The sequence below is a fragment of the Leptidea sinapis genome, chromosome 28 (assembly GCF_905404315.1).
Source record: "Leptidea sinapis chromosome 28, ilLepSina1.1, whole genome shotgun sequence".
Lineage (NCBI taxonomy): Eukaryota > Metazoa > Arthropoda > Insecta > Lepidoptera > Pieridae > Leptidea > Leptidea sinapis.
Window position 1 is genome coordinate 8,103,167 of NC_066292.1, and position 25,812 is coordinate 8,128,978.

A 25,812-nucleotide genomic window follows, 5' to 3' on the forward strand; every position below is an offset into this window, starting at 1 on the left:
TGGGGTTTTATGTATTTTTTAATGTTGTACCAATTAAAAATAAATTCATCTAAAAAAATTAAAAAAAAAATTGGGGTGGACTTTTCTTAACATTTAGAGGGATGAAAAATAGATGTTGTTCGATTCTCAGACCTACCCAATATGCACACAAAATTTCATGGGAATCGGTCTAGCCTAGTTTAACTATAAACACCGCGAGAAGAGAATTTTATATATTAAATTTCCATCTACATTTTCTTAAATATTGTTTTAAGACAAAAGAGTAATACTAATATATTAAGAATACATCACAGGTGCTAAGTGAATTATTATCACACGATCTTCTTATAAATGTGTTATTAACATAGGCTGTACTACAAAGTGGTATATGAAAGGTAAGTTGAGAACGTGGGGAGGCTCGAGAAACATTAAAAGAGATTTACTCGAAGGCTGTCAGAGTCTATGTAATTAATGGTTTATATTATTATTATTAGTATTAGGGAATTGTATTAAATAAAACGTTATCGGAACTCATAGTATAGGAACTGTCTAAATAAAATAAAAAAAATAAAAAATAAAATGTCTTTCTCGTGTTGTTGACTGCTTCTCTCAGGATGATTGTTACTTTATGGCCAGTGAGTGTCATCATATGGCTGGCGGGCTGATCACTCTTGGGGTCTTTCACTTTCTTCCTGGAGCATCACTTTTAATATGCGTCGTGCAGCTATGTGTCAATGAGTGTGCACTTACTTACTTTACTGCATTAAGATTTTCTTTTATTAAGTTACTAGCTGACCCCACAGACGTTGTGCTGTTCATAATAAAAAAAAAACTCTTGCGGGCGGAATTTTGTAAAATCTTAGCTCACCTCTCCTCGGCGAAAGGAATATTCCTACCAAATTTCAAGGCCTTAAGGCCTTATACTTCCAGAGATATCGTGATGAGTTATTATATCTAGGTGGAAATCCCTTATATACCAGTGGGAGGCTCCTTTGCACACGATGCCGGCTAGATTATGGGTACCACAACGGCGCCTGTCTCTGCCATGAAGCAGTAATGTGTAAGCCTTATTGTGTTTCGGTATGAAGGGCGCCGTAGCTAGTGAAACTACTGGGCAAATGAGACTTATCATCTTGTCTCAAGGTGAGGAGGGCAAGAGTATGGCCACTCAAAATTTTCGGGTTTTTTAAGAATCCTTTGTGGCACTGCATTGTAATGGGCAAGGCCTATCAATTTCCATCAGCTGAACATCCTGCTCGTCTCGTTCCTTACTGTCATTACAAAAAATGTGTATATATAGATAAATATAAAGGTAAATAATACAATAAATTGGTCAAAGATATTTATTGTTATTACTTATTATATATACCTCCAAATGTATAGAACAGGTTACGTTGTTTGATACTCTACATTAAACATTAACGGACTAAACTCCGTTATATTGTGTTGAGGGAGGCCGCTATAAGACTCAAACACTCACACATTCAATTTTACACGAGCTTATAATCGATAGGATACAAATCCTCCCATACGCGAAACCTGTCTTCAAAGAGGTTGGTTTGTACGGAGGACTGGCGAGCGAGCCGCAGGTAGCTCCGTGTTTGAGGTGTCATGGCAGGCCAGCGCTGGACTCCGGCGTCCCTTACTGGGTTTGGATCTCTGGGGATGAAAGCATCGTTAGATATTTTTCAGTGAATAATAAATGAGAGATAGCATCCCTTATCGAAGTCAATGTTTCGGTCATATGTTGGAAATAACTCACTGCAACTTGGAAAAATCCAAATGAGCATTTTGCGTATTACCGTTATTATAACGCTACCTAAAATATTTGACATAACGTCAGTCATCTCTTGACTCTCCGGATTCAATATTTGCTTAAAGTTTTTTTTCTTGCTGTATCTACATAAACTTCGTATTGTCTTGAAAACATCGCTGTAATCAGTGTTACTCAGCGCTATATAGGTCCGATAAACTGGGTACAATAAGTATAAATATATATATATATATATATATGTACTAGTGGACCCTACAGACGTTGTCCTATAGTACACACGTCTTAAATTTGAAAAATCGGTCCAGCCGTTAGGAGGAGTTCACTAACATATGTACATGAGCAGGATAATCATATTAGGTATATGGACGGAATTAAGAATCTAAGCCAATCTCAAATTCACTAGAACACACAAAAATATCATCATAATCGGTCCAACTGTTTAGGAGGTAATTCAATTGAGAATCTAAACCATTCTCGAATCCACCTAAAGACACACAGAAAGTTTCATTAAAATCAGTCCAGACATTTAGGAGGAGTTCAGTTACAACAGACGCACAATAGAAATATATATATTAAAATAGTTGCGAACTTTGATCTGGTGAAAGTAACACGGGGGTATTATATTTATACAACGAAATCTAAATATTACACACCTAAAGCAGTATTTCTTTGTAACTAATATTTTTGATTTTCCTCCTGGAACTAGAACCACCACGCTACTCTGGGGCATGCCACATACAACTGGCAGAAGCAGCTATCCCTCGAGTCAATTCCCGTTACTTGAGTTTAACCCTGAGCTTTGTCAATAGTTATTGCGAAGAAGACTTTAATAGGAAACTGCACTCTCTTGATTTCGAAGGGGTAATAAGATGTTCTTTTTAATTAATATAAGGTACGAGACGAGTAGGACGTTCAGCTGATGGTAATTGATACGCCCACCCCATTACAATGCATTGCCACTCAGGATTTTTGAAAAACCCCAAAAAATCTGAGCGGCACTACAACTTCGCTCGTCACGTTCAGACATAAGATGTTAAGCCTCTTTTGCCCAGTAATTTCACTAGCTACGGTGCCCTTCAGACCGAAGCACAGTAATTACACATTACTGCTTCACGGCAGAAATAGGCGCCGTTGTGGTATATATAATCTAGCCGGCATCCTGTGCAAAGGAGCCTCCCATTGGTGTATACAGACTGTTATCGATCTCCCAGTTGCGGGTATTTACGATCAGTGGTTTAGGCTGTGCGTTGATCCATCAGTCAGTTATTCAGGATAAAGAATTTTTATATAGATGACTAAACTTTTTACATTTTTTAATTATGTATCATATGTTATAGTGTCTCTAATAAATGTAAAATAATGTAATGTAATGTAATAACTAACTGCAGTTTATTTTTCCGGGATGAAAAGTATCTAAGATGTTGACCGGGGATGTAAGGTATCATGACGTAAATTTTCAATTAAATCAGTCCAACAGTTTCAGAGATTAGCCCGTACAAACAGACAGAGAAACAATAAGGTCCAAAAAAATGGGGACTTGTTCTATTTCTCTTCTTACATCCCCTGACTCAGTTTTGCGCATTTTGTTTCTTTGTACAGAAATTTGATCTCTACAGATTTATTATAAGTAGGTACCTATAGATAATAATTTTGCCTTAGTTGCAAAACTTATTTAAATCTCCATAACTTTTTCCACAATTGATATATGCACCTTTTCTATTCTGTTATAGATGTTAAATACTAAACGACATAGATTTTATATGTGTTCATATTGGAGCACAGACTCGTACAATTTTTGGCCATCCCCTCACGCCGAGGATCATAGTTTACAGGCACAGCAAGACGTTTGGCCGCGTGGCGTCACGACCAATCGCTAACGGTATCATCGTTGTACCGTTCAGATTATCTAACAGTAGTGGCTCTCTCCCGGATAGGTGGCGCCGTGGGCCGCGGGCGCAACAACACTCCGCGAGTTAGGAATGTCTCACGTAGCAGTACCTGTTGGTGACGTCACACCGCAACCACACATCAGTGCCTTGACGGTGGCACGGCCGCGTACGACCGCCGCACACACAGCACTGCCACTGTAGTGGACATATAGACATATGTACCAGTGTGGAACCTAAGCCTGTTGATAAAATACTTACCTACAGGTGCGTCCACTCCATTGAAGCAATAGGGCTGTCGGGCTGTTTTTCTAACCGACTTTAAAAAAGGAGGAGGTTCTCAATTTACTGTATTTTTCGAACGAAGTTCCTTATGATGATAATGAACCGCTTAGTGGCCTCGTCGATGCGCATGTTTGTTTGTGTGAGGGTGTCAACTGTCATTTCGAACGTTTGTAGGTAGTTTAAGTACTTGTATATATTATGTCTACTATGGTACTCCTGCTACCAAGTAACAAGTATTGATAAAGTCATATTGTAATTACCCCGTGAGAGCGAAGTTATACATGATGCTGGTGAGCTTGTCTACCATGACACTGTCCGGGGAGGAGGACACGCCGATGTCGGGGAACGCGATGCTCAGCGAAAACAGGTATATCAGTTCGTCGTGGTGAGCTACTCCTGAGAAAAACATCATCTACTACACTACACTTACAATAATAAGTTTGAGTCGTTGGACTAACAACTAACAAACAGCCACTAGTTTTTTTTTATTTGACAATGACATGCAAAGGTGCAAAAACGAAGCCTTTGCTTCTAGATGCCGCTGAATATGTGAATATCAAATATATGTTTTATTTTTGATTTCAAATTATTATTTTGAATTTATAAAAACAATTTTTTTCAGGCAATCCCGAATGTACTAGAATCCCTGAGTTGTAGATAAGTTTATTTTATCATTATTCAAATAAATATCTAATATGTGATAATATCGGTCTTCAAGACATGAACAGCCTTTTATCATTCCGTTCTGCAATAATAACGTGTCCTTCCATAACCCTATCTGTAGAATCTGTCGTCAATACAATGCACTACTACTCGAAATCAGTGAAGTCCCTGACATCCACAGTTCATCTGTTTGTAAATGGAAATCTAGTTTATATAAATTCCTTAATTAGTTTAAATTTTTAAAAAAGCATCTTAATATAACTACCATAATTATTCACTTCTATTTGTCCAAATATATATTCTCTCTATCTTTTTCTTTTATAATACTACATTACCTAAAGTTAGTTTTAAAATCGCTATTACTGTTGTATTTGCATAGTTATTAATTTATGCTAAACATGCTGAGTACACACCCTCGTGGAGTTGCAGCCTATCTTGTATTTAGCTGATAGTTTATTTTTTTTATTATGTATTTGTTGTAATTCTGTTGTGTGTACCTATTAAATAAATAAATAAATAAATATGAATGATATGAAACGCGTGTTAAATTTGTGTTTTCAAATTATTATTTTGAATTTTGAATTTTAATTTTCTTCAGGCAATCCCTGAGTTGTAGATAAATGTATTTTATCATTATTAAAAATAAATATCTTACCAACTGGTTTGTGAGAGACTGGGTCTCTGTAATGGCTGTTGTTGCCGATGTAGTCAAACTCATAGTAGAAGACTGGTTCGGCAGAATTCTGACTCATAAGATTTGCTAACCTGTAATTACATGAGTATTAAGTGTATATATAAATAAGTAAAGTGTATAGTCATAATGGTGTCATCAGAATGGATTCCTTCGTCAATTAAATTTCTACCTTCTACCACCGCTTCGGAAACATATGGCTGAGAGAAAAGAAACAGTGCAGGAAATTCTCAGTATTTACCAGTAGGAGTCTCCTTTGGACAGGAAGCCGGCTAGATTATGGGTACCACAACGGCGCCTATTTCTGCCGTGAAGCAGTAATGTGTTAACATTACTGTGTTTCGGTCTGAAGGGCCCCCAGCTAGTGAAATTACTGGGGAAAATGAGACTAAGCTCAGAATTTTTCAATAATCCTGAGCGGCACTGCATTGTAATGGGCAGAGCGTATCAATTACCATCAGCTGAACGTCCTGCTCGTCTCATCCCTTATTTTCTTAAAAAATGGTTGGAGTTATTGTAAAATGTAATTTCACTAGCTACGGCACCCTGAAGGGTGCCGTAGCTGGGCTAGTGGCTGGTACTGGGCTAACATCTTATGTCTCAAGGTGACCGTAGTGATTGTAGTGCCGCTTAGAATTTTTGTATTTTTTAAGAATCCTGAGCGGCACTGTATTATTATGGGTGGGGCGTATCAATTTCCAGAAGCTAAATGTCCTGCTCGTCTCGTCCCTTATTTTCATAAAAAAAATGCGTTCTTTAAAAATGAACAAAAAAGCACTTTTTAAAAATAAACAATTTATGCAAAATGTTATTAATATTTAATTACTATTAGCCAACAATAAGTCAGAGAGGAATTCTTTTTCTCAATTCGTAGTCTTAACTAAGAGACATCACAATAAGAAAGAAAACTAAAACAAAAGATGTAGCCTTATCTCTTCTACGTTTAAAATGGAAATGGGCTGAACATATACAAAGAATGAAACAGGAAAGATGATCCAATGTTGTAACTGGTACCCTGTGAATAGGAAACGAAATCGAGGCAGGCTTATAATAGATGGAGCGATGACATAGTTTAAACAGCAGGAAAGATGTGGACAAGAATTGCAAGAGACAGGAACGAGTGGAAATCAACGGAGGAGGCTTTTTCCTCTAAAGTCCTTATATCGAAAATAATAGCTAACAATACTTACAAAATAGGTACTTTTATTTAAAATAGTGAAATACTAACACATACTCATAAATACAATTTATAAGTAAATACCTAAATGTATAGATGTAAGGAATTAATAAATAAATAACAATAAGTCATGTCTCTCAATCCTCACTATCTGATCTGTATCTGTTCTGCAACTGAGCTTTTTATGGAAACGGAGGACAAACGAGCGTTCGGGTCACCAAGTGATCACTGCCGCCCACGTTCTCTTGCAACACCAGAGGAATCACAGGAGGCCTTTGATGTTGCTGCCTCGTTTGTCCTTGGGCATGCACGATTCTGTACCCTCCCCGGATGACGACGGGCGGCCCGAGCGAGAATGCTCGGAAAGGGTTTCTCCGGCTCTGGCAGAGCCGGATTTTACCCCAGGACGATCCTGGGGTAAAAACTCTTGGAGGAACGCTGCTATATACTGGTGGAGGGGGAGGGAGGATGCGTCCAGGCCTCGACACTAACCTATCCGATATTCTGTACGAGTGTGGTAATTAACCCGGAAGAGTCTGGCCCAATTGTGCTGAGGTCAGAAGCTTTAAGATTTACATCAGAGTCTTTTACATTCATAATATTACATACTACATATTTGGTCCCTTCACTTGACATCCTGTAGGCTATCAATCTACATTATATGGTTACCAAGTTTAAGTTAAGTTATATTGCACTGTGTGTGTGGTATATCTGTTTAATCAAGTATTAACATTATGTGAACCTATCGCTTTAAGAATAGCTTCCATGTCTTCTACACTAGTGAGTGTGTGTAACCATCTCTGTATTTTAAATATGACCTGATGGACCGAGTAATTTTTAATAGAACATTTTAAGCTTACCTTGTTTCTACTTGCAAATGTTGTATTTATTGTTGGCATTAGAATCTTGTACGAACCGCTATCTAGTAGGTTTTTATAACTAAGCAAATTCAAGACCTTTTTGCATACTTGTCATAGCATGCAGGATGAATATTCATCAGACAGAAAGAAGTTCCAAGTCTTTATATAGTTGATGTGCTCAAAGAGTTTTTTTAAAAATCACTTTGAGCACAGCTCTCTGTGCTCTTTCTAAGAGTAGCCGCCCCCCTTCTACGGTGATACTGTAAGATATCACAAATTAAGAGATTTATTTATTTATTTATTTATACAAGGTCCACCAACACAGAATACACAAGACAATTCATAAGATTGTAACATAAATTTAAAAAATCGTGTTCCTGCAATTACAGGTGAACACATCATGCACATTAACATACAAACAATTTAGTTGTTAATTATATAAAAGTAAATTGAAGTCCTATAACGCTAACATGTTAAAACAATATAAAAAGATAAATTAATTCTACAAATCATTACAAGCTAAAATACAGTCACTTCAATATAATCACTAAAATACTATAGTATAGGTACAATATATCTTGTCTATGCATTTTTTATTATAAATTAGGTCATTACATTTTACTAATCAGAGTGTCAGGTTTCTCTTAAATTGTGCTACTGTATCTCCAAAAACATCTATAGATCGCTTGTTTGAAATTATAGTATTGTATTGACGCAACAGCCTATTCAGTGGGGAGTTAAATCCGAGATTAGAGTTTGCTCGATCAGGTATAAACGGTTTATATTTTGCCAGTTGAGGTGCTCTAGTTGGCATGTGAATATTTATCTTGCTCAATAGCTGCGGGCAATCCAACATCCCATTAATGATTTTATATAAAAATATCTGTTCATGGATTTGCCTACGATCCTCCAAGGATATCATTTTATAATTTGCTAGCCTGCTACTACAGCTGTCGAGATGTCTCGTTTTTAGGCGAAAGCAAATAATTTTTAGAAATTTTTTTGGATACTCTCAACGCGTTTTATATATTTGTTATAATAAGGGTTCCAAACAACAGAACAATACTCAAGACAACTTCTCACCAGCGCATTATATAGTACAATCATTGTTTCAGAATTTTTAAATTCCTTGGTATTCCGCAGAACAAACCCGAGCATTTTAAAAGCCTTGGAAGTAATGTTATTAATGTGTTGGTCAAATCTTAGGTTGCTATCCAAAATCACTCCAAGATCCCGAATCTGCTCAACTTGCTTAAGAGGTGTATCATTTATTTTGTATACTATATCTTTACAGCTATTTAGCCTTTTTCTGGAAAATCTCACATGAAAACATTTCTCAGCATTTAATACCATAAGGTTACATTTACACCAGTAAGCTAATCCATTTAAATCCTCCTGAAGCTTTTCAGAGTCGCTTATAGAATTCACACATCTGGCAATTTTTAAATCGTCCGCAAATAAATAACATTCTGAATGATGGATATTTGTACATAGGTCATTAATAAACAAATTAAATAAAATAGGACCGAGATGGGAGCCTTGTGGTACACCAGTTGTCATTGAATATGTGAATGATTTGAATCCATTTACTGCCACTATACCAGATCTATTTGCAAGGTATGAACTGAACCATCTAAGAAGGCTATTTCCGATTCCCGACGCAGCAAGTTTTTCGGTTAAGATTGAATGGTTAACTCGATCGAACGCCTTGCTGAGATCAGTGTATATGACGTCCACAGAAGATCTAGAGTCTACGGTTTTAGAAATGCTTTCAACAAAAGATACCAAATTAGTAGCGGTAGACTTATTCGCTAAGAAACCGTGCTGATGAGTAGTTATAATATGTCTTAAATGCCATGTGAGTACTTTGCAAACAAATTTTTCAAATACCTTGCCTAATATCGGTAATATTGAGATTGGCCTATAGTTACTTACCATTTCCCTGCCACCTGATTTGTAGATTGGTACTACGCGGGCTTGCTTCCATCGTAACGGGAAGACACCGCAAGTTAAGGATTTATTATAGATCTTTTCCAGTGGATATGATAAGGGTTCTGCACACTTGACAATGAATAATGCTGGTATGTTATCACAGCCTGCTCCTTTGTATATATTTAATCCCTTTAAAAGTTTAGTGATATCTTCACGGGAAATTTCACATGATAATAAAGTATTACAATTAACTGCATTGTCCCGCCTAGGATAACTATGAGTAGCAACATGCTTATATATTGAGGAGAAGTTGGAAGCAAACAAATCACAGACTGCTTTACCATTAGAAGCTGATTTATCATTCAAAAACATTTCGCTGGGATACGCATTTTTATTTTTATTTCTAGTTTTGACGTGTGACCAAAAGATTTTTGGATTGTACTTCAAAGATTCCTCAAGCCTTACTATGTATGATTTGTAACAGATATTCTGAAGCTTAGAGCAACGATTTTTTAATAAATTAAATGTGATTTTATCGAGTGGATTTTTGTATTTTTTAACTTTAAGATGCCAGCTATACTTCTCTTTTAATAGCCGTATTAAGTCCTTAGAAAACCAAGGCGGATACTTTTTATAACATGATCTTGACATTGGGACATATTGACGTATCAGATTGTCTACTATACCATAGAAAATATCTAGCATTTCATCCACTGATAAATTACCACTAAATTTGTTATTCCAATCTATCATATTAAGTTCATTAATAATTCTTATATAATCTGCTTTAAAAAAATTCGGTCTAGTATGTACTGTAGATACCAAAATAAATAGATTTTTCAACACACTTTCTAGTAAAGTGCCTTATTAGATCGTTCTTAGGGCCATTAACCGAACACAGACGTGCATCATATATAAGACACTAGTGTATAATAGAATTATCCCTTCAAAGTTAAGTGAGTACCTAACTCCAAATTATTATTACCTTATCATTTTTAATTTGTATAGCATTGTAATCATTTTGAAATATATATTTTTAGGCATGTGGGACGTTAAATTAAAAAATATTGAAGCTATTTAATAAAACAATAAATACAGACAGCTGCTGAAAATGTTTTCAATGCGAACTATAAATAATTGACCCAAAACAAATATATATATTACCTATGAGCACCAAACCCAATAACAGAGTCTCCATACAACATCCCTAAAGCGCGAGCCGTCTCAGAGTTATTGAGTAACGGCTTGTCATTGAAGTAAACCTTCTTTAGTTTGTTCGCCGCGTGTTCAGAAGGTTCCGGAAGCAAAAAGGGTATGGGCGCAGCTTCCACCCAGTTAGAAGTAAGCCGGTTGAAGTAGGTGCTGTTGTTGAGGACCACTGTAATAAGCAATTTTTATTTATATTATAAATATTTATCATTCAAACAAAACAAATCTTATAACTATATTTACAATACTACGACTACATAAAATTAAAACTATCATTACGTGGAAGCGTACCAAGAATACTGGCAGCATTACCGCGTTGGATAGCAAGGCTGATCCGTTGACCGAAATAGCTGCCAGCGCTTGGGTTTCCAGTAGCCTTATCGAGGCGCGAAGATAGTATTTAATTATAAATTATAAATTAATAGTTTATTGAAGATAATGAAACATTTTTTCTTCCAGATTGCATGACTCCTTCTTCACCTTACGTCAAAAGTCACTTCAGTGTGCCTATGTCACCCATCATGTTCACGAAGCATCCTAACACAAACAATGCATTCTAGCTCTAAAGGTTGATGCATCCAAAAATCGATAATTTATATTTATACAGTTAACATTTATAATTCAATAACCTATTAAATAATATTTAATTATTACAATATACAAATGACTTAATAATTAATTACGCTATTTATATAAATAATAATAAAATAAAACTTAAATAATCTAACAAAATTAATTAATTACAAATAGAAAATATAATTAAGATCGCTATCGGCAGGTAAGGTGCCCATGAAGCTGGCAACGTTACCTCTATGTATAGCCAAACTTATCCTTTGACAAAGGTACGTATCAGATCTTGGGTCACCTGTTAAATCGGTTAGACGCCTGGATAGCTCTTTTACGAGTTTTTGTGCCGATGAACCCCAAGGACCCATCGTCTCCACCCCAAAGGGAACAAATATGTATCCATCACCAAGTGATGCATATTTCCTCCGCTTTAGGTTTTCGGCAGATTCCGCCGCTGCACCTCCCGCTCTAGATGAATGTTCAATATGAGAGGGGGCTAGCGTGTCCACACAAGTCGCATCCCACACCAGTGGCTTTCCACGACTCCAAAGAATCAACGTCATGCCATCAGGCCTCTTACCATCATCACGTGAAATTCCATTCGGCTCTAGGATAGCCGGCACGTTGACGGAAGTAAAGGCCCGGCGCAAGACGTCGTTTAAGGCGGCACGGCGTGAGAGACGTTATGCATTTTATACGGTTAATTATTTATTACTTTTTATGAAATACTATATATAAAATTTAAACACGACTCATATATTGGATGCAGTACCTTACAATTTAATTTGTTTTGTATATTACAGCAATTGTAAAATACTCTAATTGATTGAAAAGAGTGGCCGTTGAGTTTCTCGTATGTTCTTCTCACGAGCTCAACTTCTTACAAATAAGTAAATGGTAAATTCAGTACAATATTTGTAGTGAAGATTTAAAAGCGCTTAGTTTAAGCTTAATTAAATAAAGTTACTTTGATTTTGACTTTATGTGTTGGCTCTTCTACATTCAGCAGTCTTTTATTCCAAACAGGAAACACATAGGCGCCGGTGATAACTTACCGGTATGTTTTTCGTAACCTCTTACTGCTTTTTATAGAATAAGGGATATACAAGTGATTTAAGTTTTCTTTAGTGTTAATTCCTGAAACTCAACTGAACTCAGTCTCATGCCAGATTTTGGCGAGACAACACGTCCTGAGGATGCCTCGTGTAGAGGCGAAACACGTGTCAAATTGTTTTAAAGACAAATATTGGCGGAATTAACACTAAAGAATACTTAAATCATTTGTATAATTATGGATTTCCGCAAAGTAACGCCTAATTCAATAAATTTTCTAGAATAAGGGAATAAAGCTGATTGTCCGTTCTGAAGGCCGTTCATATTCTCCGGCATCACCGGAATATAATATTATCTCTCTGGGATCGGTCCCTCATGATTGAGGATCATGGTCAGCATTAGGGTTGCGTCTGGAACGGATGATCTACATTCACCGGCTTCTGTCCAGCGCGTCTCTAAGAACCGTGAAGAATTTGAGTCGAGTCTTTAATTTGGTCGATCCATCTTGTTGAAGAACAAGCCTTCGGTATTTCCACAATTACTTTCTCGAAACTTTCGTCGCACCTGCGCATTATGTGGATAAGGTGGACAAGTGTGTTTTTATTCGGAGCTGGTTCAGGATCATCCAAGGTATTCTTAACATTGGCCTCCAATACCACATCTCGAGTGCATCAAACGTTGGCCTTTCTCGGGCCAGGATTGACCACGTTTCTACTCCATACAGGAAAATAGGGCAAACTAGTGGACGTATCAGTGTATTCTTATTTTTGATACCAATTTGTCTTTTCTTCCAGATGTTGTTTAGTCGGGACATATATAAAAGGCGATATACTTTTAGCATCTTATGGGATCCTGATTCTCCTGTTGATTTCGCGGACACAGCTGCCACATAGTCCACTCTGAGTATCTCTTGGGAACTGCACTATGTGCGACAAAAATAACGCACATTGGTCTAAAATCTAAACGAAGTCTGAGAAAGATACATAAGTTCTTATTACATATGCCACATATGCTTACAATAGATTTCACTTTCTAGCCTGTAGTAATGCTCAAAGTTTGCTGCAGGTTTGCGACCAAACAGCTCTTTGGAAAAGTTCTTATAATAGATGATGTAGATAGCAAAATAATGCCTCTAGGCTACGATTACGAAGTGACGTGTCTTGTGAGACATGTCACTTAGTACTGTGATACGTATCGAACATTTGTGTTGCACGGCGCAAATTATTATTTACAGTAATTCGGAATATCGACAGTACGTAATTTGTGTTAAAATAAATGCACGTCGATCGACCCTACTGGTCAGGTATAGTACATATAAAAATTAATGAGTTATATAAATATATGGAACTTACAAAATGCTTCCCAAAAGAACTCATCCCTGGTCTGGCTTACGATGTAGGGCACCGAGTACAACTTCCCCATTTTGATGACGTCTAGGGGATGCTGCTCCAGAAACCTCTCCTGCCCGAAGTCTTGCTCCACGACCGGTAGCCAGATTAGGATGGGATCAATAGAGTAATCCTGGAATAATATTAACATATTTAATTTATATTGTTCCCCCGAAAAACCTTGCATGGTTTTTGGTGCGGACTTTTGGTTGTGCATCACATTGGTGGATACTTACACGGAAACCGTTAAGTGAGTCACCAAACTTTTGCCAGGGTACAGTTCGCAGGCAGTGCAAAAGTTGTGCAGGAGGGTCAGTCGGACAGTCGAGCAGCCGTGCCTGCTTCTCGGCAAGGTGACGCTGATGCTGCGGGATCTTCACCTGGCAGTACGGAGACCCACTCATAGACACTGCACGGTGGAACAATCCTGGATAAATGTATCACTCTTAAAATATCTGAAATATAATGCCTTGAAGATACGTCAATGATATAGATTGGTAAATCACATGAAGTTTTAATTATAGACTAGAAGATTATTCATGGGATATATGCCCGGTAATATTGCTGTGATTTATGGCGGTAGAGGTTTATCTATATTAAAATGAGTGCCGACTCTACCAGAGAAAGAATACCTTCCCGTGCGTCCTCGGTCGGGGGACCCGTATTCTGGAGAAGGCAAAGCTACATCTACCTGCAATGTTTCCGTGGTCTTGCTGATGCGGTAAGAGGTTGCTAATTTTTTTAATAAGGTACACATTTTGCCACCTCTGGACATGGGCGACACCATATGCAGCGCCACGCTGATGGCCCCGGCGCTGTAGCCCGCGATGGTAACCAGCTCGGGGTCTCCTCCGAACGATGCTATGTTCCTCCGCACCCAGCGCAGCGCAGCCACCTGGTCCTTGAACCCGTTGTTCCCGGGGGCCAACTCGTTGCCCATACTCAGGAATCCTGTAAGAAGCAATTATCTGAAATAATTTAAAACTGCACGACCTACTTGTATGATAAATACACTACATTTATTGATTACTATCTACTTATATGGATAGATATATAAGAAACTGAATATAAAAGGATTTCACATCTCAAGAAAGCTAACGGCTGCTAAACAGTGCATTAGTTAGTAATTTTATAAAAATAATAAAAACCAGTGTTGGTTTATGGCATTATGTTAGACAGTGAGCACTGACTTATAATACTTGACACTATCACAAAAGTAGCACTTAACACCAGGTGACACATACGCTCGTTAGTCCTTTTTTTTATGGAATAGGATGACAAACGAGCGTACGGGTCACCTGTTGTTAAGTGATCACCGCCGCCCAAAATCTCTTGCAACACCAGAGGAATCACAGGAGCCTTGCCGGCCTTTAAGGAAGGTGTACGCGCTTTTTTTGAAGGTACTCATGTCGTATCGTCCCGGAAACACCGCACAAGGAAGTTCATTCCAAGCTCCTTGTAAACCGCACTGTGGAGGACCGCACCACATCCAGATGGTGGGGATGATATCCTAACTTGTGGCGTGTCGTGCGAAGGTGGAATTCGGCGGCAGGAATCAGGTTAAACAGCTCTTCGGAACACTCCCCGTGATAAATGCGGTAGAAGACACACAATGAAGCGACGTCTCTACGCAACGCCAAGTGATCCAGCCGTTCACAGAGCACTGGGTCCCCGACAATTCGAGTTGCTCTGTGTTGCACGCGGTCAAATGGATCGAGGTGATTGATAGTCCTCCTTTTCCATCGAAAAATGTATGCCATCTAGTTCTAACAGGTAAAATTGACATTCCTACTCTAAATGATTATCTTCAGATCGGTCTTTTGATGATTAAGTCTTGCTTGTTTTAGCGTCTGTACCTTTAAAGTACCCTTTACACGTTATCCTTAATGAAGTGACTCATGGGAAAGAAGAAACAAAGAACATGTGACGTGATCACAGCCAAGTACAGTCCGTCATATAGATAGGCCTCATTACCCAGAGAGCCCAGCCTGTAGTTGATGGTGACAAGTACGAGGTCGTGGTCGAGCAGGTAGTGTGGCCCCGCGAACTCACTCCTGCCGGTCACCGAGTAGAACCCCCCGGGGTGGACGTACACGACAACAGGCCGACCCTTGCTCCTGAAATAATAATAATATTTTAAACTTGGTGCGGTGGCTAGACACAGGCTTACGCCATTATATAGCAAACAATTGTCATTGATCATGGTGGCCAAAAGACGTCCACTCTCGGACATAGATGTGCCCAAAAATGAATGCGGCCAGAACTTGGTCATCAATCCAACTTGAGAGATGCTTGCCAAAACTGCCCTTGTACAGCAACCATCCGACCCCATTTCTCACAAATTCCGCTATTTTATTTATTTCATTTTATAATCTTCTACAAGTAGGAGTAGGAGTTTGTTAGGTGCTGCATAATCCTCCTATAGACATCGTGAGAGCAAGCATTTCGATCGACCCCGGTTAAAACAGTGGCTCTGAGCTGCTCTCCTTAGCTGCAGGGGTTTTTACAGTACACCATGGACTCCTGGATATTGACGACGAGCACCAAGGCTCATGCCTTCTTAGATGTCTTTGATTTTTTTATGAATTGAATGGGAAAGTAAAGCTAAGGATATGCCCTGCCCATTACAATGTAGTGCCGCTCAGGATTCATGAAAACCCAAAATTCTGAGCGGCACCACAATTGCGTTCGCCACCTTGAGACATAAGATGTTAAGTCTCATTTTAAACACAATAAAGTTTACACATTAACGCCTCATGGCAGAAATAGATACCGTTGTGGTACTAATAATCTAGTCGGCATCCTGTGCAAAGGAAAAATGCCCTCTTTATTTCTCGCGATATTTTTTTTATTCCTTATTTGGCGAATTCTGTTTTTACAGCGCGCCCTGATTTTTTATGGTCTTCCACAGATTATGTTATGCTATATCTATCGATAGAATAATATATGAAGGGATTAAGAAAAAAGGAAAGAAAAGTAAATTATTCACTTAGGTCAATATCAGATTGCTTTAACAATGTATGTTTTTCTATAATTCTATTATTGACATTAATGTACAGCTTCACTAGTTACATAAATTTACCAAAAATGCAGAGTACCCGATGATAGGATTGATCAGGTACCACAAGCCGCGCTCGTTCACAAGTATGACGCATAGACCAGCCATTGCTCCCCTTGCACATATTTAATACTAGCCTTCAACCGCGACTTCATGCGCGTGCAATAGTAACTTAGGGCAGCACTTTTTATTTTTTAATATACTCACTTTGTAAATAATACGCTACAATCTGCTGTGGTTAATTAATACATTTTTATAAGCTACAAACTATAGAACTTTTATTTACCCCCCCTTTTTCACCCCACACAGGTCTAAATTTTAAAAACGCTAGAACAAATATTTAAAAGTTTCATGGTGCTACCTTCGATAATGACGAACTTTCATATAAATTTCCACCCCCTATTTCAACCCCCCCAAGCCTTTTATTTTTTATTCGCGATAAAAAGATTACCTATGTCCTTTCCAAGCTCTTGTCTATCTCTGTAATAAATTTCTTCAAAATCGATTCAGTGGTATAGGCAAACGCGAAACAAACAAACTTCCAGATAGTAATCCTATATGTCTTTTGTTTCTGAAGCTATAGTTCCCACATATGGTACATATTATCATACATTTCATAGGAAAAGATTATGTGACAATGCTCGCATAATTCCTTTATTTATTAAGGCATGTGTGGATTGATGCATCTACTGTTCTCAATACCTCTTGTGTTGTGTTTGACGTTTGTGTATATTTGTTGCGTCCCATTACATATATTGTAATTGAACTGATTTGTAAAGTGCATTAAAATAAGAACTTGTAACACCTAATCTGTTTTGAAAATGAGCAACCTTAGAGTTTCTTGCTCATTCTACTCTGAGGAAACCTGCCTTCCGAATGAGTTGTATAAAAACAATGACATATTTCAAGTGTAATATGATTTACCTATGAAATAAAAATATTTTTGATTTGTTAAATGTGATGCTCAGTGTAGGGTAGTGTTAATATAGTTAGCACCCGTTATTCGCGGCGGTGTACACGTTGAGTCGCAGGCAGTCCTCTCGTTGCTCCACGCGGATGTCGGGCTGCGGACATGCCGGGCCATCCGCAGTGGCATCCACGGCCTCGGCGTACTGCCTGATCAGCACTGGTGGCTGGAAGAAAATTGTTACACCTTTTATTGCGGTCTTAAGACTTTACGTACTAAGCTAGCCCCAATTGTATTCTGAGGGCATTTTCGCAGAGGTTCGATTGTTCGCTCCTGTACGTTACAAGTGTTGACGAGTCGGTCCTCGGTTAGGAAAGCTTAGATTTTAAGACTCTTGTACTAACATTATGTTTTAAGTAACTGACAGATTATGATCCTTTGTTGGTCGAAATAAAGAATTTAGGACTCCTCGAGGACCACACTGATCAAGATCACAGCATCCCGGTGGTGAGTTTGATTGGTGCTCGAAACGTGTGCTGTGATGGTGGAATGCAACGGCAGGAATCAAAGTTCTGAGAAAAACATTAACACATCTTATGCTTTTTTCTTCAGTGCTAGAGAAAAAAGAGACATAATATGCTTTGGGCTTTACTTCCCGAAGAAGTGCTTACTTATATTTTTATTGTATGGGCTTTCGACTGGCACCTAATTTTAAGTGTGAACATGCAATAGAAGCCTCCGCACAAGGTGGTACTCCATGTCAGATGGTCACTACGTCGTGTCAGTGGAGACGAGTCTGTAACACAGCATGAGTGTACACTTTTTTTAACTTACAAAATATAACCATCTTATCTTTTATCTTTAATAAATAGATTACACTTTTTATTCCTAAATCATCTCTAGAATTCCTCTAGTAACTTTTATATACCAAACGCTAAGGTTAAATAAGGAATGCTGACCAATGCTGTTGTGATAATATTATGCTGATCTCAGCTGAGGTTGTATGTTGTAATTGATACGCCCTGCCCATAACTATGCAATGCCGCTCAGGATTCTTGAAAAACCCTAAAATTCTGAGCGGCATTACAATTGCGCTCTCACATTGAGACATAAGGTGTTAAGTCTTATTTGCCCAGTAAGTTCACTAGCTACGACGTCCTTCAGACCGAAACACACTAATGCTTAACATTACTGCTTCACGGCAGAAATAGGCGCCGTTGTGGTACCCATAATCTATCCGGCATCCTGTGCACAGATGCCTGTCACTGCTATAGTCTCTTAAGGAGACTCGAACCTCGGTCCGGCGAAGTTTCTTCACCATTCGTCTTCCATATCAGCCCAAATTATACTTTCTGTGGTACATGCTTGACTTGTTGTTGAATAGTGCAATACCGCTGTATATGTTTATATAGATATTTATTATATAGAAGGATCTGCCTCAAATCCACTACAGTTTCGTTATAAGCACCATATATAAATGAAATAGGTCTGATATGGAACTATATCTCCTCTATGTCTACTCACTCTAAACCTCAGGTCGCCGGTGGGGGGCTCCGCGTACCGGATGCCACGGTAGGCCTGGATGGCTCTTCCGCGGCGTGACGTCATCCAGGACCCCGTGATCCAACCGGCCGGGGTCTTCACCGACGGCGCCTGCACATCTTCGCCGCCTCCTGTGGACAAACATTTCCAGCTCTAGAGGACCATTTAATTAATCGAACAATGAGAGAATTTTTTTTTGAAAATAAGGGACGAGACGAGCAGGACTTTCAGCTGATGGTAATTTAAACGCCCTGCCCATTACAATGCAGTGCCGCTCAGGATTCTTGAAAAACCCGAAAATTATGAGCGACACTACAATTGCATTGGTCACCTTGAGACGTAAGATGTTAAGTCTCATTTGCTCAGTAAGTTCACTAGCTACGGCGCCCTTCAGACCGAAACACAGTAATGCTAACACATTACTGCTTCACGGCAGAAATAGGCGCCGTTGTGGTACCCATAATCTAGTCGGCATCATGTGCAAAGGAGCCTCCGTTTTAGTTACCTTGTTTTATATTAAGTATATTATATATATGTACGGGATCACTTTATGGTATATATAGTAAAGTAAGCATTATGCAAGATTGCATTATACATGACAACACAAAACATATATACATAGTAAAATTAATAAATTAAAAATACGACGTCATGCAAAGGACACCCACTCAGTATTTTTGGAATTGGTTTCCAACACTGATTTTCAGTAGGTACCTACCAAGTCGACCTGTTGACAGCAGTATTGTACAGTTGTATACAACATGGTTCCTTTTGTTATAGTTCTTAAAAGTGACCGTCAAAATAGTAGAAAAAGAGAAGAAACTAAATAGATTGAATTCGAAAGCGAGTTTTACATTTTCTTTTTTAATTTGATTAAATAGGACATGTTTTGATTTTTTTATGGTATCAGCCCTGCATTCACATTAAAAATATTGTAGTGCTGATGAAATTTCAAGGGATCCCTACCTGAAGGTACCCAAGGTACCTTGAATCGCAGCAGACTCCCATAACATAACCTGTAGTACGTAGACGGCTGATTGACTGAGTCTACTGCGGCTATTTTTTTATGAAAATAAGGGATGAAACTAGCAGGACGTTTAGCTGATGGTAATTGATACGCCCTATGGCCTACCCATTACAATGCAGTGCCGCTCATAATTCTTGAAACCCCAAAAATTCTGAGCGGCACTACATTTGCGCTCGTTACAATGTTACGTCTCATTTGTCCCGTAAATTCACTAGCTATGTCGCCCTTTAGATCGAAACACAATAATGTTTACACATTACTGCTTGACGGCAGAAATAGGCGCCTCAAAGGAGCCTCCCACTAGTAAAAATACAAAACGGCCGCTGTGCCAAATATAATATTACATCGCCAAATATATGGAATTCTATGTTATACTGCGATACAAAAAGTTTCATTTGTGGAGTCTTCACAAGTAATAAATAATAGAGCATTATCCGTTGGTAGAACAGTGTCATCCACACCTCAAAGTACTCTGATCACTAATTGATTAATAAACAATCGAACCTCCAGAAGATACTGACATCTAAAAATATAAGAAATATTCCCTGCTAATAACGAACCTACACACCATTGTCGGGGCGACTCTACATTTGACAAATGACGACCAAAGAAACTAATATAAATAAAAAAAGACGTGTGACACTCGGGGACTGCCGCGGTAAAGCTATTGCATAGCATTTTTTATCAACTTATGCAATTATAATTATTTATTTATTTTATTTATGCAATATTTATTTTTTTGATAAAATTAATTTTAAAAAAAGCAAGCGGGAATTGAGTAAAAATCAAGATGTACCCCAGGCTCGAACCTGGGACCTTCTGCACAAAAAGCATACGTGATAACCGCTGTTCCACAACAACTGTAATGACCGCGCCAAAATATCTATATACATCTAGTAAGTAAGTGTTAGGTTATATTCGTTACGGAATTTCTGGATTCGGTCTCCACGCTCAAGGCCCGCGATAGAAGCTATGCAATAGCTTAAAAAAGCTAAACGATAGAGAAAGACTGAGTCAGTCAGATTGACAAGGAAGGGAGAATTGGCTGGGTTGAGTCGTAGTTTGTATGTGGACAGAGCCTTAGACACAAGTATACCACTCAATTGAATCTTAAAATAGCTGTTTTGTGTAGCACGTGACAGTTATGGGACTGGTTTTCCTGTATATGTACGTGCGGAAGTGAACAGAGGGTGTTTGACTCATATTAATATTCTTTTGCTTTGTTTTCGTCATCAATAGTAACTCCGATCAACATCAAAAGAGAATTTTAATGACAAACTTATTTGAAAAATTAAATTTTTATTTGAAAGAATATTTCGCACATCCATTAAGAATAATAACAGTTTGTAATATTGGTATTTATTACAAAAATGAGGGCACCTGTTTTATTCTATAGGTGGTGGCAGTGTGTTGAAAATACTGCAAATAATGAAACTGGAATTATCATTTAATGTAGTGATAAGCATCAGCTAATATGGCTGTCTGGACTTCCATACGGTATCAGGATAATGATGGATGTGTGGCGGTCCTCCACAGTGTGGTTTTCAAGGAGCTTTCTTCCACGTGGTACAAAGCTGTGGAATGAACTTCCTTGTGCGGTGTTTCCGGGACGATACATGGGTACCTTTTTTTATGGACTAGGACCACAAACGAGCGTACGGTCAGCTGATGTTAAGTGATCACCGCCGCCCACAATCTTTTGCAACACCAGAGGAATCACAGGAGCGTTGCCGGCCTTTAAAGAAGGAGTACGCGCTTTTTTTGAAGGTACCCATGTCGTACTCGGAAACACCGCACAAGGAAACTCATTCCACAGCTTTGTAGTACGCGGAAGAAAGCTCCTTGAAAACCGCACTGTGGAGGACCGCCACACATCCAGATGGTGTGGATGATATCCTAACTTACCTAAAATCCTAACATTCAAAAAGAACGCGTACACCTACCTTAAAGGCCGGCAACGCGCTTGTGATTCCTCTGGTGTTGCAAGAGAATGTGGGCGGCGGTGATCACTTAACACCAGGTGACCCGTACGCTCATTTGTCCTCCTTTTCCATAAAAAAAAGACTAACCAACAAAATATAATTTCTTATGAAACCTATCATGATGACATATAACTCATCTGGTAACTGTCGGCGAAATGAAGTCTGAAGGAAGGAACATCGGAACTAATTAACAAGACGAAGTTCGGGCCAGCCGCCGTGTTTGCGTTTGGCTGTAATTATCATGAGATTGGTATATAAAAATAAATAATAAAAATAAAAATAGTCTTTATTTCTCTACTACAACAATATTTTACATCTTACTCTACACTGGCCTGCAAAAGTAAGTATCACACTTTTCAAATTAAATTTTTTTCTTAACTATAGAAGGTAGAGATTTAAGATTAAAAACGTTTTGTTGCAAATTTTATAGGCTTTAATTTTTAGAAACTAAAATTATACATTAGTAACATTTTTAACTTAAAAAAGATACCTCCTCGAGCTCTGATTACAGCTTCGAGCCGGTTAGCATACTGAACACTAGGTTTCGGAGCCGATGTTGGGGAATATTCTCCCATTCTTCTACCAGGGCCTGCTTTAGTGCCCTGAGGGTAGTAGGTGGTGGTCTGCGATTTTTGACTAGCCTCCCAAGCTCATCCCAGGCATGTTCAATCGGGTTGAGATCAGGACTTCTTGATGGCCAAGCCATCACGCTGATACCGACCTCCTGAATATACTATATTTCTTAACACACGGGCACTGGTACATCTGGGTCTGCCATTACAAGGTCTCCTCAGATGGTGTCCAGTCTCTTCGTACCTTCGCTTTACCTTCTGGACCATTCGTACCGTCACACCCACCATTCTTGCAGTGCGACGCATACTGATGCCTAGTTCCAGAAAAGCCATGATCCTAGCACATTCTTCAACTGAAAGAGGCGTGATAAATAAATGTCATGTGCTTTTTAGCATACATTTTTAAAACAAGACCCATCGATCTGGAAAAAAATTTAAAACAGAAAGAAAAATGTGAATGGTAAAATTGTAATTCGGAAACGTCCACTTTGAAAAAGGAATGGTTTTGTTTTTGAAGTTTTTTTTCAGCCAATTCTTAAAAGAAGGTTACCGACTATAAAGTTTTTATGTAAAAAATTAAATTCTCTTTGGAATCCTTTTTATTTCTAAAGTATATCTTGTGAACTTAAAACGATATCCCAATTTTAAAAGTGTGATACTTACTTTTGAAGGCCAGTATAGTTTGAGCTATATACATATATCATCTATGTGCATCATCTTTTTTTGTTTTTCTTCTTATTTTTTCATTACAGTTTAGATTGGTCTGATATGATTATGTCAATATTGAGTTAAGAGAAAATTTTAAGGAATCATTGTAACCGCTGCACCTCCATATATTCTTGATAATGTTATGTATGTTCATAGGAACATTAGGTAATTTGCTAAGCTGTGATATTCTTAGTAAGCACCAGGACCAAACATGAGCTTGTTATGCCTACTACTCGGCTAATTCGATTTAGTAAGTTTTTTGTGGGGCGTTTATATACATATGCTTTAAAAGGCATAAAAGGCATTTATTATCTCAAAATTGATTCCTTTAGAATTCTTTTTGATGTCATTTCTACTAACTACTAGATACTACTACCGCTTCGGAAACAAATTGCGTTCTGAGAGAGAAGAAGTGGCGCAAGAAACTCTCCCAGCATTCCTTTTTTGCGCTCTTTTCAATAAAAATATACAATATGGTATAGTCATTTCTATAAAGAAATCATAATCTAGTCCCAGGCTGTCCGATCACTTAGATATTCAGCAGTGGAGTAATAGGATTGACGACAGAGCCATTTTTTTACTTTTACAACATGATCCAAGAAATGCCTGACAGACAAAAGAAATTTATTAAAAGAAAAGAAATAGTAATTAAATCCAAAGCACTATCTCTATTATTACTAATTATAACTTTCTATTATTATATCTTTTTAACCGACTTCAAAAAGGAGGAGGTTATCAATTCAATCGGATTTTTTTTTATGTATGTACACCGATTACTCTGAGATTTATGATCCGATTTACGTAATTATTTTTTTATTTTATAATCGCTTATAAAATGGTCGCATAATACTTTTATTTATTATCGGTGTGTGCGGATGATGCAGCTACTGTACTCAATAACTTATGTTTTATATTAACTTACATTTACTTTTCTGACTTACTCGTGTAAGGCATTGACTATTATTGTTGCATCACTTTACATAATTATATTGTATTTGAGATGATTTGTAAAATGATCAAAATGTAAATGTTGATTTAAAAAAGAATGGCAATAAGTTTCTTGCCATTTCTTCTCATTATAAACTTTTTATAAAGTGGCGGTAAATTCAGTAATAAAAAAAAAACATTTTTTAACATTCATTATATTTTATAGCATTAACTTCCTTCCTTAAAGGCCGGCAACGCTCCTGTGATTCCTCTGGTGTTCCTGTGGTACAAGAGATTGTGGGCGGCGGTGATCACTTAACACCAGGTGACCCGTACGCTCGTTTATCCTCCTATTCCATAAAAAAAATCATAAGTGTCATTTCCGTGATCTGCATGGATAAAGTGATTTTGATTAGTGTCATTTCCGTGATCTACATGAATAAAGTGATTTTGATTTGATTTGATGTCGAAATTTTTATTATCGGACGATACCAGCTATGACGCGATGTGAAAGCAATAATGATAATTGTCATCGGTTATTGATTGGTTTGCACAGTTATCAGTAAATTGGAGGTCTGGAAGTATATCACGCTAAATAATTACAGAACAATATATTATAATGTAGAATGTGATGTTTGATTGTGTACAACACAATATTAAAGCCGCGATTATGAGAGCTGTGAAAACGTCGAAAAAAATTTAATTTGAAACCAACCTCTATATTGAGCAAATTCACTCACACTAACGCAAACTGTCATACAAATCGCGAGTACCTTATCACGCACACTAAACAAATATTCCTCCTTTTATCGGTTGTCTAACAGCATGAGACTTTATCTAGATGTATAAATTCTCTAAGCCGCGATATATAAATTATAAACACTAATTTTAATCACTACACTCACCCGTTACACGGCTACAGCCAGACGCAAGTAACAAACATACATACAGAAAGCCCGCGCGCACCATGTTTACCTCCTGCAGTTCTGCACTCTACTGACCAAGTGACCAGCGAGTAGTGACCGGCACTTGTTAATTGTCATGTCATTGGTAAAGTGTGAGCCATTCTTATAAATCCATTTATTTACACCAATGCTTTAAATCGTCTATTAAAGATTCTAAAGCAGTTAGCTTATTGCCAACATTAAAACACTCCATGTCCTAATAACCATTACATCATCCAAACGAGTGTTGTAATGGAATTCAGTACAACATTATATCATCCGTTTTCATAATAACACTCCTTTGGATGATATTATGGTTACTAGGACGGGCTTGTTTAATTTTAGCAGTAAGCTAACTCTTTCAGCATCTTTTACAGAGGCTTCAAATTATGGGTATGAATAAAGTCTTGTATGCAAATGTTGATAATTAGGTATTAAAAAACTATTCAGAAATCTTTCCATAAGTCTCTTGATGAGCTCGCTAGTAATAGCCTCACGGTCACGTGTACTTAGCGGTCAAGCACGACTCGGACAGGAAGGGCCCCGTACCATTGTAAATGACTCCATTAAAAACTTCATATTTTTTTTAAATAATTTTAGTTGCAAAGTATAAAATTTTGTCAGATGGAGGAGATTATGGTTTTAGTAATAATATAATCAAAATATTTAAAAATTATAAAC

At 37.8% G+C, this 25,812-nt stretch overlaps 1 protein-coding gene across 2 annotated transcripts; it reads right to left on the minus strand.

The window, feature by feature from the left end:
- Nucleotides 1-1,308: 1,308 nt before the first annotated feature.
- LOC126972966 (esterase FE4-like) lies at nucleotides 1,309-25,237 on the minus strand. 2 transcript variants are annotated; one of them, XM_050820069.1, is made up of 11 exons: nucleotides 25,093-25,237; nucleotides 18,954-19,102; nucleotides 17,519-17,655; nucleotides 15,439-15,581; nucleotides 14,230-14,415; nucleotides 13,701-13,891; nucleotides 13,429-13,597; nucleotides 10,412-10,625; nucleotides 5,243-5,352; nucleotides 4,185-4,320; nucleotides 1,309-1,638 (listed from the first exon to the last, which is right to left on the minus strand). In XM_050820069.1, exons 1-11 carry the CDS (start codon nucleotides 25,154-25,156, stop codon nucleotides 1,470-1,472), a joined length of 1,668 nt encoding a protein of 555 aa, XP_050676026.1. In that variant the 5' UTR covers nucleotides 25,157-25,237; the 3' UTR covers nucleotides 1,309-1,469. The 2 variants fall into 2 exon arrangements, with proteins under 2 accessions (XP_050676026.1, XP_050676027.1); XM_050820070.1 differs by lacking the exon at nucleotides 1,309-1,638 and having other exon boundaries at nucleotides 4,181-4,320.
- Between the last annotated feature and the right edge of the window lie 575 nt (nucleotides 25,238-25,812).

Coding starts and splice junctions, on each gene's coding strand:
- LOC126972966 (XM_050820069.1), bottom strand. CDS start 25,156: ATGGTGCGCGCGGGCTTTCTGTATGTATGTTTGTTACTTGCGTCTGGC. Junction 15,582..17,518: donor TACACCGCCGCGAATAACGG/GTGCTAACTATA, acceptor TTATTATTTCAG/GAGCAAGGGTCGGCCTGTTG. Junction 10,626..13,428: donor GTTCTTTTGGGAAGCATTTT/GTAAGTTCCATA, acceptor TGCTTATTACAG/TGGTCCTCAACAACAGCACC.